This window comes from Ailuropoda melanoleuca, chromosome 6 (assembly GCF_002007445.2).
Source record: "Ailuropoda melanoleuca isolate Jingjing chromosome 6, ASM200744v2, whole genome shotgun sequence".
Classification (NCBI taxonomy): domain Eukaryota; kingdom Metazoa; phylum Chordata; class Mammalia; order Carnivora; family Ursidae; genus Ailuropoda; species Ailuropoda melanoleuca.
Window position 1 is genome coordinate 125,224,513 of NC_048223.1, and position 15,556 is coordinate 125,240,068.

At 43.4% G+C, this 15,556-nt stretch overlaps 1 protein-coding gene across 1 annotated transcript in view; it reads left to right on the forward strand.

Moving 5' to 3' along the window:
- DOCK1 (dedicator of cytokinesis 1) overlaps positions 1–15,556 on the forward strand; it is a 468,169-nt gene that overhangs the window by 12,684 nt on the left and 439,929 nt on the right. Inside the window, exon 2 of the mRNA XM_034663641.1 lies at positions 4,146–4,229. Coding sequence (XP_034519532.1) covers positions 4,146–4,229 — 84 coding nt within the window. The remainder of the gene's footprint in view (positions 1–4,145; positions 4,230–15,556) is intronic.

Consider the following 15,556-nt stretch of genomic DNA (forward strand, 5'->3'; position numbering starts at 1 on the left):
ATAGGACCCTTTATCATTTACTAAGTGTTCACTGCAGGACACCCAGTGTTCAAATCCCCAAATCTGCCAGTGGCATTGTTGTCTTTAAGACACAGAATGCACACATGGTCCTAGAAGGTGCAGATATCAAGAGCCTTATTTTATGGGGAAAGCTGAATATGGAGAAGATAGGTAATTTGCTGGAGGTCCCTTGGATCCTCAGGGGTGGAGGCGTGACCCTGTGCATTTCATCTGGCCCCAGGGACCATGGACGTGAAAACCAGGGAGGCTGCCTGGGCCTACACTGCCTTCCCAGCCACGGTAGCTCAGGTATGGAGCGGATGGCAGGAGGTGTGCTGTGGTGGGGATGTTTGGAGACGGGGTTGAGAGGGAAACATACTGAGCCCGGCTTTGTGAAGAGGTGCAGCTGGTGGGAAGACGCTCTCCTTGGTGGGGAGGGTAAGTTGGTCCACACAGGTGTGGGACAGGCTGGCTTCTGCTGTTAGGGAGAAGCAGGGACAGAGACCCTCCTGGGGCCCAGACTGTGTGTGGTTGGAAGAAGGCGAGGTGAAGTGGTCAGGTGGTGGAGGGCCCACTGTACTTGCTGGAGGAGTTTGCACATGCTACGATCAAGGAGAATTTGAGAGATGGACACAGTGAGGCGCCACTTGAAAATAGCCTGTTCTGGCAGGGTGTTCAGGATGGATGGATGACAAACTGATGAGGATGTTGAAGATGAGTTTTACATTTAGTCTGCTATCTTTTTAAGTAGGATTCATGGAAAGGAGGAACATACTGTGTCACAGTTTCTTTCTTGCTCCCTTCCCTTCCCTTCCCTTCCCTTCCCTTCCCTTCCCTTCCCTTCCNCCCATTCCCTTCCCCATTCCCTTCCTCATTCCCTCTTTTCCCTTCTCTTCCTTTCTCTTCCCTTCCCTTCCCTTCCCTTCCCTTCCCTTCCCCCTTCCCTTCCTCCTTCCCTTCCTTCTTCCCTCCCTTCCTCCTTTCCTCCCTTACTCCTTTCCTCTTTCCTTCCTCCCTCTCCCTCTCACTCTTTCTTCCTCTTCCTCTCTCTTTCTCTCTTTCCTTCTCTCTCTTTCTTTTCTTTTTTTCTTTTCTTTCTCTTTTCTTTTCTTTTCTTTCCGTTTCGTTTCGTTTCGTTTCGTTTCTTTCTTACTGGAAGTTTGTACCTCTTAATTGTACCTGTTTCAACCATCCTGCATCCAACTCCTCTCTGGCAACCACCAGTTTGTTCTCTGTATTTATGTGTCTGTTTTCTAGTTTGTTTCTTTGTTCATTTGTGTGTTTTTTAGGTTCAACATATAACTGAAATCCTATGGTGTTTGTCTTTGTCTGACTTATTTCACTTAGCGTAATACCCTCTAGGTCCATCCATGTTGTCGCAAATGGCAGGATCTTATTCTTTTTTATGGATGAGCAATATTCCATTGTGTGTATACACCACATCTTCTTTATCTGTTTTTCTGCCGATGGACATCTGGGCTGCTTCCGTATCATGGCTGGTGTAAATAATGCTGCATTAAACACGGGTGCACATATTCTTTTGAATTAGTGTTTTCATTTTCTTTGGGTAAATACCCAGTAGTGGAATGTGATGTTTATACTTTAAAGTTTTTGAGGACTCTCCATACTATTTTCCACAGTAGATGCAATTTACATCGCCACCAAGAGTGCACAAAGGTTCCCTTTTCTCTGCATCCTCACCAGTACGTGTTATGTCTTGTCTTTTTGATTCTAGCCATTCTGACAGGTGTAAGGTGATGTTTTGTTGTGGTTCTGATTCTCATTTCCCTCATGATGAGTGATGTTCAGCATCTTTTCATGTGTTTGTTGGCCATCTGTATGTCCTCTTTGGAAAAAAATGTCTATTCAAGTTCTCTGCCCACTTTTTAATTGGATTTTTTTTTTTTTTTTTGTGTTGAGTTGTGGAAGTTTATTGTATGTTTTGGATACTCTCTTCTTACCAGATGTATCATTTGCAAATATCTTCCGCTGTTCAGTAGTTTGTCTTTTTGTTTTGTTGATGATTTCCTTCACTGTATAAAATATTTTTTTGTTTTTCTGTTTTTTTTTTGTTTTTTTGTTTTTTTGCTACAGTCCCAGTAGTTGATTTTTGCTTTTGTTTCTCATCCCCGAGGAGACATATCTAGAAATGTGTTTCTGTGGCCTATGTCAGAGGAATTATTGCCTGTGCTGTCTTCTAGGAGTTTATGGTTTCAAGTCTCACATGTAGGTCTTTAATCCATTTTTTTAAAAGATTTCATTTATTTATTTGACAGAGCGAGTATAAACAGGGGGAATGACAGGCAGAGGGAGAGGGACCCTGGGATCATGACCTGAGCTGAAGGTAGATGCTTAACCAACTGAGCCGCCCAGGCTCCCCAGTCCTTAATCCATTTTGAGTTTATTTTTGCCTATGGTGCCAGAAAGTGGTCCAGTTTCATTCTTTTGCATGTATCTGTTCACTTTTCCCAGTGCCATGTGTTGAAGAGACTGTCCTTTTCCCATTGCATATTCTTGCCTCCTTTGTTGTTGGTTAATTAACCATATAAGCATGGATTTATTTCTCGGCTCTCTGTCCGGTTCCACAGACCTGTATCTCTGTTTTTGTGCCAATATCATACTGTTGTGATGACTATAGCTTCATAGTATAGTTTGAAATCTGGGATTGTGATTGCCTCCAGATTTGCTCTTCTTTCTCAAGTGTTTTCTTTCTTTTTCCTTTTTTTTTTTTAAGGGAGTGGTCTACTTGAATATTTTTTGCATCTTAAATGCTTTCTAATGCCCTTTTCCACTGCTATAGTTACCTCTGTCTCATCATGCTTGGGCAAAAGTGTGGTCGGCATTTCATGGTATGACTTTTTTAGGTGCTTATCTGAAAGAAATAGAACTGCTTTATGTCAGGGTACATATGAGGGATTTCAGATTTGTTGAGTATTGCCCGTTTTAAGAATTTCTTATTAATGTTGGACATATTTTTGCCATTTGATTATAATGTAGCTTTTTGGCTTAATACCAGTATTGGTTATATAATTATTTTGATTATATTTTTAAATTAAATTTATTTTATTTTTTTGGTTATATGATAAAAAAAATCATGTTGGTTTCCAAAGAATAGTCAGCCCACCAATATCTCATTCCTTTTTATGGTTGGGTGGTGTTCCATTGTGTGTGTATATATATATATACAGTATATATATATATATATATATATATATATATATATATATCAGATTTTTGGCCACTCATCTGTTGATAGATGCTTGGGCTGGTCCCATAACTTGCCTATTATAAATAATGATGCAATAAACATAGGAGTGCATCTATCTTTTCAAATTAAAAAAAATATTCAGCCCACGTGTAATTGATTGATAGTTAGGAAGTAATTAACTAAAAAATCTATTAATGGAAATGTAAGACAGTATATGAAGTGATAATTAAAATGTTTACAGTATCAGTTTTCTTCCTATTACAAGCATTATTCAGCCATAAAAAGGAATGAATTTCTGATACATGGTACAGCACGCATGAACCTTGAAGCGTTATGTTAAAGAAACCAGATGGGAAAAGGGCAGTATTGTTTGATGTGTTTCTCTGAAGCAGGTAGAGTAATCCCGTTCGTAGGGACAGAAAGTGGACTAGAGGTCCTCAGGGGCTGTGGGGAGGGAGTAGGGGTTACTGGTCTGCACGTATGGAGTTAACTGTTTGGAGGGATGAAAACATTGTGGAAGGTGATCGTGGTCATGGTTGCACAACATTCTGAATGTCTCTGCCACTGCGTTGGACACCTAAGATGGTTAAAATGTCAGATTTCACAGCACCTATGTTGACCATGTATGTGTGAGTTTATTTCCCGGTTATTTTCTTGGTCTGTGTGTCTGTTTCTGTGCCAGCCGCACATGGCGTGATCACTATCGCTCTTCAAGACCACACTAAAAAAAAAACCCGATTGTGTGGTGTTCCAAATTTCTTTTACCTGATGACCCTTTATATTTGTCTCTTGAATGAAAAGGCTGTATTTGTGTTATCAGAGAGGCTGATCTGGGCAGAGACTGAATGTATTTCACCATTAAAAACAAGCAGAAATAAGCCAACAAAGTCACTTCTGCCTCTACTAATGTCTCCTTCCTTCTCTTTCTCCTTCTCAGCATTTTATAACTACGATGCCAGGGGAGCGGATGAACTTTCTTTACAAATAGGAGACACTGTGCACATCTTGGAAACATACGAAGGTGCGTATCCCGTTGGTGCCTTTCTCTTGCTCTTTTGGGCAGTTAGCGCCCGTTCTCGTGTTTCAGAAGTATGTGCCATCATGAGTCTTGTGCATATGATCCGTCTTCCTGCATGTTGATGCCCTTTCCATTGAGGGCAGTCGTGAGGCTCTTTATTATTTAAATGGTACTTGATGAAGATGAAATTAAAACTAAAACTTCTTATTTTTCACCTGTTTTCTGTGGAAATAGCTGTTTTCATTAAAAACAACAGAACACATTTCTTCTTTTGCTGGCAGATGTATGTGAATCGTGACTGAATAACTGACCCTTGAGAAACTATGGAAAAAAATAAGATATTTTTATGTTTAAGTCATTGTTTTGATGTGTTTGATGTGAACGGTGAGACTTCTTACGTTCTCACTTAGATTTATTAAGAAAGGAACCAAAACTTTTTTTTCTTTGACCGCGTTTTCTTAGGGGTGAACAGACATTGTCACAGCTATCTGGGACGTGGGCCAGCGAAGCAATCATTATCCAAAAGATTAGAAATCCAGTAAATACACTATCGTGATAGTAGTTTCTCAGTGTCCTTGGATTTTCACACAATCGGTTTTTTTTTTTAAAGTTTTTATTTATTTATTAGTGAGAGAAAGAGAGAGCATGAGACGGGGGAGGAGCAGAGGGAGGGGGAGAGGCAGACTACACAGGACTAGATCCCAGGACCTCGAGATCATGACCTGAGCTGAAGGCAGACCCCTAACGGACTGAGCCCCCAACACCGCCACACAATCGGTTTTTATGTTCAGTGTTTTGGATATTGCTAGAACGGCCCACCCTTCCTTTTAGTCCGTGGTTACTGTAGCACAGAAGGGAAGCCATGATGGGCTTGATTTCTGAGACTCCTCAGATCTGGACATTTTGTAAAATTGTGTAATTAGCGTTGGTGGCTTTATTTCCTGCTTGAAGGGGTGACTCCCATACAGCAGATGAATGAGAAGAACTGATTAAAATGGATCATTTCAATAGAAGAATTGCTTTTAGAGTGGGTTTAGCTAAACCCTTCCAGTAGGAGTTGGGGGTGGGAGAGGAGATGGCAGCTGTCCCACAGTGGTCGACAAACTGGACGTCAGACTCAGTCTGTGAAATCCGGTTTGCACAAGAGTGAAGTGGGTGTGAGCCTCTGTGCACTTGGCAGGCTGCAGCTTGCTCCGGTGTCCCTCCCAGACACCTCCAGGAAGCATGAACCTATTACAACACCGAGGGCCATGTCCCTTAGTTCCCCTTGGGACGCATGCGGACTTAACAATTCTAGTCCATTTGCATCTTTAACCCTAAAATCTTAGTGGAAAAAAAAAATCAGCTTCGGTCACGTATGCCTGGAAGCAGATGTAACTCTGTGAAAACAGACCCTGTCCTTAAGCGAATGAGTAGTTGTGATGGGTGCCTTCTGCTTGTTTTCAATTTTTATAGCTGACAGTTGGATTGTCTTATCTGCTCTCAGTATATATTGCCAATGTTTGAGAGGAAACAGGGAGAAATTAAGTAGAGGTTAAGGATCAAACCTCTCATCTCAGACACTTTACTGATCTGAAGGGGAAAATGCTTACATCTTCTTTATGTTTGCCCCTGCTCAGTTGAAGTTGAAATCCTGGTTAATAAACACTGGGCAATGACGTCATTCCTGAATAGATAGCAATTTCCGGTCGGCCTGGGTATGTGGGGACTGCCACCTCTTGTTCTTTGCTTCCTAAGAAGAATGTACACTTTAAACAGTGGGATCCTATCACGAGCCAGCGAACCTTGCTATGCATCTGACTTAAAAAAATTGGATAGTGGGCATGATGGTAAAGGTTTCTTCAGTGAGCATTTCGTTTCGGGGCTAGCCAGTCTTCGAGATTCCGAATAAAATATTCCAGTCTTTGTAAAGACCCTTTAACACAAAACAAATTCCTTTCTTTGACAACTCTCATTTTGGTTTTCATCAGAATCTGATCAGAGAAATGCTTTTGGGGAAGTAGTTTTGGCTTTGGGAAACTTGGTATCTTTATTCATCAAATAAAAATGGAATAATTGTTTTTCTGCTCTTTCCTTTTGTTCTGTTTTAGTTTCACGGATCATATTCGAGTTTGGGATTTTTTTTTTCTTTCCTCCTCTCCCCTCCTACGTTTTCCTCTAAGAAAATGTATTTCTGTTTGTCAAATTTAATTTTCTTTTTCTGTGTGATCCTTTTCAGGATATTACTTGGCTTTCTGCAGAGAATACAAATTCTAGATGATTACTCTTTATAGTAAAGTTCAAGGAACAAATTTACCTTTAAGTTATGGTTAATTTCTCTCTCTCAGGCTCATGAAGGCCTGGAGCAGAGGACAAAGGAAAAGCAGCATACAGGTCACTGTGGGGGTGGAAGGAGCTGGGAGAGGTCATGGAGGGCATGCCCCTGCTTGTATGCAGTGTCCAGAGTCAACCAGACAGGAGAGGTGAGCTGAGAGCCCATGTTTATGAAGTGACCCTCGAGTGGCCGAGGATTATGCTGGGCCTGCCGCCTGCTCGTTTCCACGTGGCTCTCTGGGCGCTGGACACTGGACGTCAGGGAGCTTGCAGGCAAGGTGCAAAGATTAGGAAATTATTCTTTGGATTAAATCACTACAGTGGAACTGAATATATTCCAGGTTTTTAAAGGGATAGTGATGTATTTTCTTCCAAAATGCACCTTACTTCCTTTTTGTGCTGCCAGCATCTGTCAGCTGAAGGTCTTGTGAGACAGTGTGTTTCCTGGGGCCTTTGTACCACAGGACCGCGCTTTGTAAGACAGGACCGCACTTTGTAACACAGGACTGCACCGTGTGGCGTAACCGGCACAGGTGTACCGTCTCCCAGTCCTGGAGGCCGGTTGTCCGAGATCAAGGTGTCAGCAGGGCTGTGAGGGAGGAGCTGTTCCCTGTGTTCCCTGTGTCTCCCCAGCTTCTGCCAGTTTCCCGACAGTCTTGGTGGTGCTGAGATGGCAGGTGCGACACTCTGATTTCTGCCTTCCCCTTCACCTGCAGCCTCCCTGCGTGTTTCTGCTGCTTCCTTGTTATCTAAGGACACCAGTCGTTTTGGTTTCTCCCCACTGTAATGAACTCATTTTTACCTGATCGTCTGACAGAGACCTTATTTCCAGATAAGGTCACATTCACAGGTAGAGTGAAGACTTCAAACATCTATTTTGAGGGACACAGTTTAACCTGAGACAGATTGGAAAAGGCAGTCACATTGATAAGGTTCTCATTTCTGAGACCAGTGAGCCCTCCAGCCCAGCCTCCACTCAGCAGGCATCCACTGTAACTTGTCACAGGTGACCGGCCACCTGGCCCTGGGCCAGTGGAAGAGCATATGGCTGTGGGTACTGTCTTCCTGTTGCTCCTGGAGCCTCTGGCTGCGGGGCTGAGTCTGCCCCTGTGGTGCCTGCAACATGTTATACACAAGACACCTGCTGGTTCTTTCTCCAGAAGGCCGAATGTGCATGTGGATGCTGTCCATCAGGACATGAAGGGTCGCATCTGGATTTTGGCTTTCTTGCCATTCAGTACTCGGAGCGCAGGCCACTGTCCTCCTGACATAAGGGAATGTCCTGTCCATCATCAGGCAGCTCCTTGTAACCCGGGCCGATCCCAGGACCTTGGTGATGTGGTCTTCACCTGTCCATCCTGGACGAAACACCACCTTCTTCTAATTCATGTCCTAGCCTTGCTGCTGCTGATTTCTCAGGGCACAGTGAGTGCACCTCTCCACACGCTGCTCTGCCTCCTCCCTCCTGCATTGTGACTCCTCCCTCCTCCCTCTGACTAACCATGAGCCCTCCTTGAAGACTCAACCTAAGCACACCTGTCTGGGCAGAAGCTCCTTCCTGCCTGCCTCCCACCCCCTTTGCTCTCCGTGGTACTTTCCCCTTGTGGCATCGTCCCTGGACTTGAGTGTGTTTGTGTTCCTTCTGTTCTGCTGGGGACACTGTACGGGACTTGCTGACTTGGTTGCCATTTTCCTGTGCCGGACTGTGTGCTCCCTGAGTTTTGGGGCTGTGTCCTACCCATACCTGCCTGTCTCTTAGGTTGGTTGATTCCATGGAGGCCACTCGTGAGCCCTGCCTGGGAGAAGTTAATCAGCCCATTGCTGCTACTAACCGTGGACCCTCCAGCTCTTAGCCTCCCCCCTCTTGTTCATTCCCCCCAGAGCATCCAGGCCTGCGTTCTCTTATTACTGCTCCTCCTCCCCTGCAAGAAACCTGTGCAGGATATCCTCTCTCCTTCATGCTAAAGTCTCTGTCCTGCAACATGGTTTGGCCCCTGCTTGTCTTTGGGGGTCTTCCCATTTGTGAGCTCAGGGAGGGCAGAAATTGGGTCTCATCTCTTTCTGTATTTTGCTCTGTCTGCTGCAGTCTCTGGCACGTAGTGTGTGGGCTCCGTGGGTTGAAGGAATAATGTATGCAAATAATATCGGGGAGGAGAACGATAGGTTTTCATTTTGCTTAGGAAGGCAATTAAAAAAGAAACTCCAGGGAGAATAGGTTAAGATGGCGGAGGCGTGGGGGACCCCTTTTTCAGCTGGTCCCCTGAGTCGAGTTGGATAGGTACCAGACCAGCCTGAACATCCACGGAATCAGCCTGAGACACAGGAAGATACATCTGGATCTCTACAAATGAACATCTCCAGTGCTGAGTATTGAGGTGCGAAGCGGGGAACCGTGAAACCACGCACAGATATCGGAAGATAAACGGAAGGGGGAGGGAGCCGCCACGTTCGGGCGCCGGGAAGCGGTAGGCACCTGCACCGGGGAGTGGGGGGACTCGTGGACCGGCACCCGCGAGACAGCAGACTGAGACTGTGAGCCGGGAGCGCGCGCCACCAGACTTCTCACGGAACTACGGAACTCCGGTGTGATCACTGGATCCAGACTGAGACCGGGAGCTCCGGGAGCGCGCGCGGGGCGGCTGGCGGCGTTAGAAACACAAAGGACAGAGACGCGCTGGCCCTGGAAGTGAGGGCTGGGACGCCGGGGCGGGGTTAGAAACACAAAGGACAGAGACGCGCTGGCCCTGGAAGTGAGGGCTGGGACGCCGGGTGTGGGGTGCACATCTTGGGACGCTGCTGGGTTGAGCAGCACCGACAGTAACAGTTAAAGTGGCCAGAACATCAGTGGAGAACGGGCTGCGATCCCTCTGTTCTGAGACAGAGGCTGAGATTCGGCTGCTGCTGCTCTGACTCTCAGAAGAGGCACAGCAGACCGCCAGGGAAAGCCGCCAGAGAACAAAAACCCGGAAATACCGGCTCACAGCGTGCCCGTCCCNTCCCCATCCCCCCTCGCAAGGGACACAGAGACTCTACCCAAACAGGGTTTTCTGAGTACCTGCAGGCAGGCCCCTCCCCCAGAAGGCAGGCTGAAAAATCAAGAAGCCCACAACCCAGGACACGTGGGTGGTGCAGTCCTTGAGCACCTGTCCTCAGCTTAGGGCGTGATCCCGGCATTCCGGAAAGGAGTCCCTCATTGGGCTCCTCTGCTGGGAGCCTGCTTCTTCCTCTTGNCTCCTCTGCTTGGGTTCCCTTTCTTGCTGACTGTCTCTCTCTCTCTCAAATAAATAAATAAACTCTTTAAGGAAGAAGCCCACATCCCTAAGATCTCTATAAAACAAGGGCGCACGGCCTGGGTCCCAGTCAACACTTGGGCTCTGGACAACCCTGCAATCTCTCTTCATCAGAATGACGAGAAGGAGAAGTCCCCCCCAGCAAAGAAAAGATAATGAGTCTGTGGCCTCTGCCACAGAATTGGCCTCGGCCACAGAATTAATACATACGGATGTATCCCAATTATCAGAAATGGAATTCAGAGCAACAATGGTCAAGATGATGAGTAAACTTGAAAAAAGTATTAACAAAAATGTTACTGAGAATATAGAATCCCTAAGGACGGAAATGAGAGCGAATCTGACAGGAATTAAAAATTCTATGAGCCAAATGCAGGNAATCTCTCTTCATCAGAATGACGAGAAGGAGAAGTCCCCCCCAGCAAAGAAAAGATAATGAGTCTGTGGCCTCTGCCACAGAATTGGCCTCGGCCACAGAATTAATACATACGGATGTATCCCAATTATCAGAAATGGAATTCAGAGCAACAATGGTCAAGATGATGAGTAAACTTGAAAAAAGCATCAGAGAAAGCGTTGCTGAGAATATAGAATCCCTAAGGGCAGAAATGAGAGCGAATCTGACAGAAATTAAAAACTCAGTGGGCCAAATACAGTCAAAACTAGAGGCTCTGACGGCCAGGGTCACCGAGGCAGAGGAACGCGTTAGCGAATTGGAGGATGGGTTAGTAGAAGAAAAAACGAAAATAGAAGCTGGTCTTAAAAAAATCCACGCCCACGAATGTAGATTACGGGAGATTACTGACTCTATGAAACGATCCAATGTCAGAATCATCGGCATCCCTGAAGGGGTGGAGAAAAACAGAGGTCTAGAAGAGATATTTGAACAAATTGTAGCTGAAAACTTCCCTAATCTAGCAAGGGAAACAAACATTCGTGTCCAAGAGGCGGAGAGGACCCCATCCAAGCTCAACCAGGACAAACCTACGCCACGGCATGTCATAGTGCAATTCGCAAATATTAGATCCAAGGATACAGTATTGAAAGCGGCCAGGGCAAAGAAATTTCTCACGTACCAAGGCAAAGGTATCAGGATTACGTCAGACCTGTCTACAGAGACCTGGAATGAGAGAAAGGCTTGGGGGGGCATTTTTAAAGCTCTTTCAGAGAAAAACATGCAGCCAAGGATCCTTTATCCAGCAAAGCTGTCATTCAGAATTGATGGAGAAATAAAGACGTTCCAAAATCGCCAATCATTAACCAATTTCGTAACCACGAAACCAGCCCTACAGGAGATATTAAGGGGGGCTCTATAAAGGTAAAAAGGCCCCAAGAGTGATACAGAGCAGCAAGTCACAACCGATACAAAGACTTTAAAGAGAAATGGCATCATTAAAATCATATCTGTCAATAATCTCTATCAATCTAAATGGCTTAAACTCTCCCATAAAACGCCACAGGGTTGCAGATTGGATAAAAAGACATGACCCATCCATTTGCTGTCTACAAGCGACTCATTTTGAACCCAAAGATGCGTTCAGACTTAGAGTAAGGGGATGGAGTACCATCTTTCATGCAAATGGACCTCAAAAGAAAGGCTATAGGTAGAGACACAGAAGGGCACTATATTATTCTTAAAGGAAGTATTCAACAAGTGTATCTGACAATTATAAATATATATGCCTCCAACAGGGGAGCACCAAGATACACAAGCCAACTCTTAACCAAAATAAAGAGACATATAGATAAGAACACAGTAATAGTAGGGGACCTCAACACCCCACTATCAGAAATAGACAGAACACCCTGGCAAAAACTAAGCAAAGAATCAAAGGCTTTGAATGCCATACTCGACGAGTTGGACCTCATAGATATATATAGAACACTACACCCCAGAACCAAAGAATACTCATTCTATTCAAATGCCCATGGAACATTCTCAAGAATAGATCATGCTCTGGGACACAAAACAGGTCTCAGCCAATACCAAAAGATTGAAATTATCCCCTGCATATTCTCAGACCANCCCTGCATATTCTCAGACCATAACGCTCTGAAATTGGAACTCAACCACAAGGAAAAATTTGGAAGAAACTCAAGCACTTGGAGAATAAGAACCATCCTGCTCAAGAATGACTCGATAAACCAGGAAATCAAAAAACAAATTAAACAATTTATGGAGACCAACGAGAATGAATACACAACGGTCCAAAACCTATGGGATACTGCAAAGGCAGTCCTAAGGGGGAAATACATAGCCATCCAAGCCTCACTCAAAAGAATAGAAAAATCTAAAATGCAGTTTTTATATTCTCACCTCAAGAAGCTGGAACAGCAACAGAGGGACAGGCCTAATCCACTCACGAGGCAGCAGTTGACCAAAATTAGAGCAGAAATCAATGAATTAGAAACCAGAGTTACAGTAGAGCAGATCAACAGGACTAGAAGCTGGTTCTTTGAGAGAATCAATAGCATTGACAGACCACTGGCAAGACTTATCCAAAAGAAAAGAGAAAGGACTGAGATTATTAAAATTATGACTGAAAAGGGAGAGGTCACGACCAGCACCATTGAAATTGCAAGGATTATTAGAAACTTTTATCAACAGCTATATGCCAAAAAACTAAACAATCTGNGCCAATAAACTAAGCAATCTGGAAGAGATGGAGGCCTTCCTGGAAACCTATAAACTACCAAGACTGAAACAGGAAGAAATTGATTTCTTTTTCTTTTTTTTTTTTTATTTTTTATTTTTTATTTATTTTTTTATTTTTTTTAAGATTTTAACTCCAGGCCCAGACGGTTTTCCTGGGGAATTCTACCAAACATTCAAAGAAGAAATAATACCTATTCTCCTAAAGCTATTTCAAAAAATAGAAACAGAAGGAAAGCTACCAAACTCATTCTATGAGGCTAATATTACCTTGATCCCCAAACCAGGCAAAGACCCCCTCAAAAAGGAGAATTACAGACCGATTTCTCTAATGAATATGGATGCCAAAATCCTCAACAAGATCCTTGCTAATAGAATCCAACAGTACATTAAAAGGATTATCCATCATGACCAAGTGGGATTCATACCTGGGATGCAAGCATGGTTCAACACTCGCAAATCAATCAATGTGATACATCATATCAACAAGAAAAGACTCAAGAACCATATGATCCTCTCAATTGATGCAGAAAAAGCATTTGACAAAATACAGCATCCTTTCCTGATTAAAACCCTTCAGAGTGTAGGAATAGAGGGTACATTTCTCAATCTCATAAAAGCCATCTATGAAAAGCCTACTGCAAGCATTATTCTCAATGGGGAAAAGCTGGAAGCCTTTCCCTTAAGATCAGGAACACGACAAGGATGCCCACTCTCGCCACTATTATTCAACATAGTACTAGAAGTCCTTGCAACAGCAATCAGAAGACAAAAAGGGATCAAAGGTATCCAAATCGGCAAAGAAGAAGTCAAACTGTCTCTCTTTGCAGATGACATGATACTCTATATGGAAAACCCAAAGGAATCCACTCCCAAACTATTAGAAGTTATAGAACAATTCAGTAAGGTGGCAGGATACAAAATCAATGCCCAGAAATCAGTTGCATTTCTATACACGAATAACGAGACTGAAGAAAGAGAAATTAGGGAATCCATCCCATTTACAATAACACCAAAAACCATACGTTACCTTGGAATTAACTTAACCAGAGACGTAAAGGACCTATATCCTAGAAACTATAGATCACTTTTGAAAGATATTGAGGAAGACATAAAAAGATGGAAAAATATTCCATGCTCATGGATTGGAAGAATTAACATAGTTAAAATGTCCATACTACCCAGAGCAATCTACACTTTCAATGCTATCCCGATCAAAATACCGAGGACATTTTTCAAAGAACTGGAACAAATAGTCCTTAAATTTGTATGGAACCAGAAAAGGCCCCGAATCTCCAAGGAACTGTTGAAAAGGAAAAACAAAGCTGGGGGCATCACAATGCCGGATTTCGAGCTGTACTACAAAGCTGTGATCACAAAGACAGCATGGTACTGGCACAAAAACAGACACATCGACCAATGGAACAGAATAGAGAACCCAGAAATGGACCCTCGGCTCTTTGGGCAACTAATCTTTGATAAAGCAGGAAAAAACATCCGGTGGAAAAAAGACAGTCTCTTCAATAAATGGTGCTGGGAAAATTGGACAGCTACATGCAAAAGAATGAAACTTGACCACTCTCTCACACCATACACAAAAATAAACTCCAAATGGATGAAAGACCTCAATGTGAGACAGGAATCCATCAAAATTCTAGAGGAGAACATAGGCAACAACTTCTATGACATCGGCCAGAGCAACCTTTTTCACGACACATCGCCAAAGGCAAGAGAAATAAAAGATAAAATGAACTTATGGGACTTCATCAAGATAAAAAGCTTCTGCACAGCCAAGGAAACAATCAAAAAATCTAAGAGGCAGCCCACGGAATGGGAGAAGATATTTGCAAATGACACTACAGATAAGGGACTGGTATCCAAGGTCTACAAAGAACTTCTCAAACTCAATACACGAGAAACAAATAAACAAATCATAAAATGGGCAGAAGATATGAACAGACACTTTTCCAATGAAGACATACAAATGGCTAACAGACACATGAAAAAATGTTCAAAATCATTAGCCATCAGGGAAATTCAAATCAAAACCACACTGAGATACCACCTTACGCCAGTTAGAATGGCAAAGATAGACAAGGCAAGAAACAACAATTGTTGGAGAGGATGTGGAGAAAGGGGATCCCTCCTACATTGTTGGTGGGAATGCAAGTTGGTACAGCCACTCTGGAAAACAGTGTGGAGGTCCCTTAAAAAGTTAAAAATTGAACTACCCTATGACCCAGCCATTGCACTACTGGGTGTTTACCCCAAAGATTACAGATGTAGTGAAGAGAAGGGCCATATGCACCCCAATGTTCATAGCAGCATGGCCACAATAGCTAAATCATGGAAGGAGCCGAGATGCCCTTCAACAGATGACTGGATTAAGAAGCTGTGGTCCATATATACAATGGAATATTACTCAGCTATCAGAAAGAACGAATTCTCAACATTTGCTGCAACATGGACGGCACTGGAGGAGATAATGCTAAGTGAAATAAGTCAAGCAGAGAAAGACAATTATCATATGATTTCTCTCATCTATGGAACATAAGAACTAGAATGATCGGTAGGGGAAGAAAGGGATAAAGAAGGGGGGAAATGAGAAGGGGGAATGAAACATGAGAGACTATGGACTATGAGAAACAAACTGAAGTCTTCAGGGGAGGGAGGGGAATGGGATAGACTGGTGATGGGTAGTAAGGAAGGCACGTATTGCATGGTGCACTGGGTGTTATACGCAACTAATGAAGCATCGAACTTTACGTCGGAATCCGGGGATATACTGTATGGTGATTAACATAATATAATAAAAAATCATTAAAAAAAAAAAGAAACTGCATCTATTATTATAACATTAAAAAAAAAAGTCTCCCTACCTTTTATCCCCATGGCTCACCCCTTTCTTCTCCCTCTTCCCATTGAAAACACTTTTACTGTGTTTGAAGTGGAGTTTTTTGCTCGCCTGTGTTTTTGTACTGTTTGGCATGCATGTTTTTTTCATGTATATAAATGTGGGTGTAGTTCTCACTCTGTTTGTTACTTTTTTATTCAGTGCTGTATTTCNATTTATT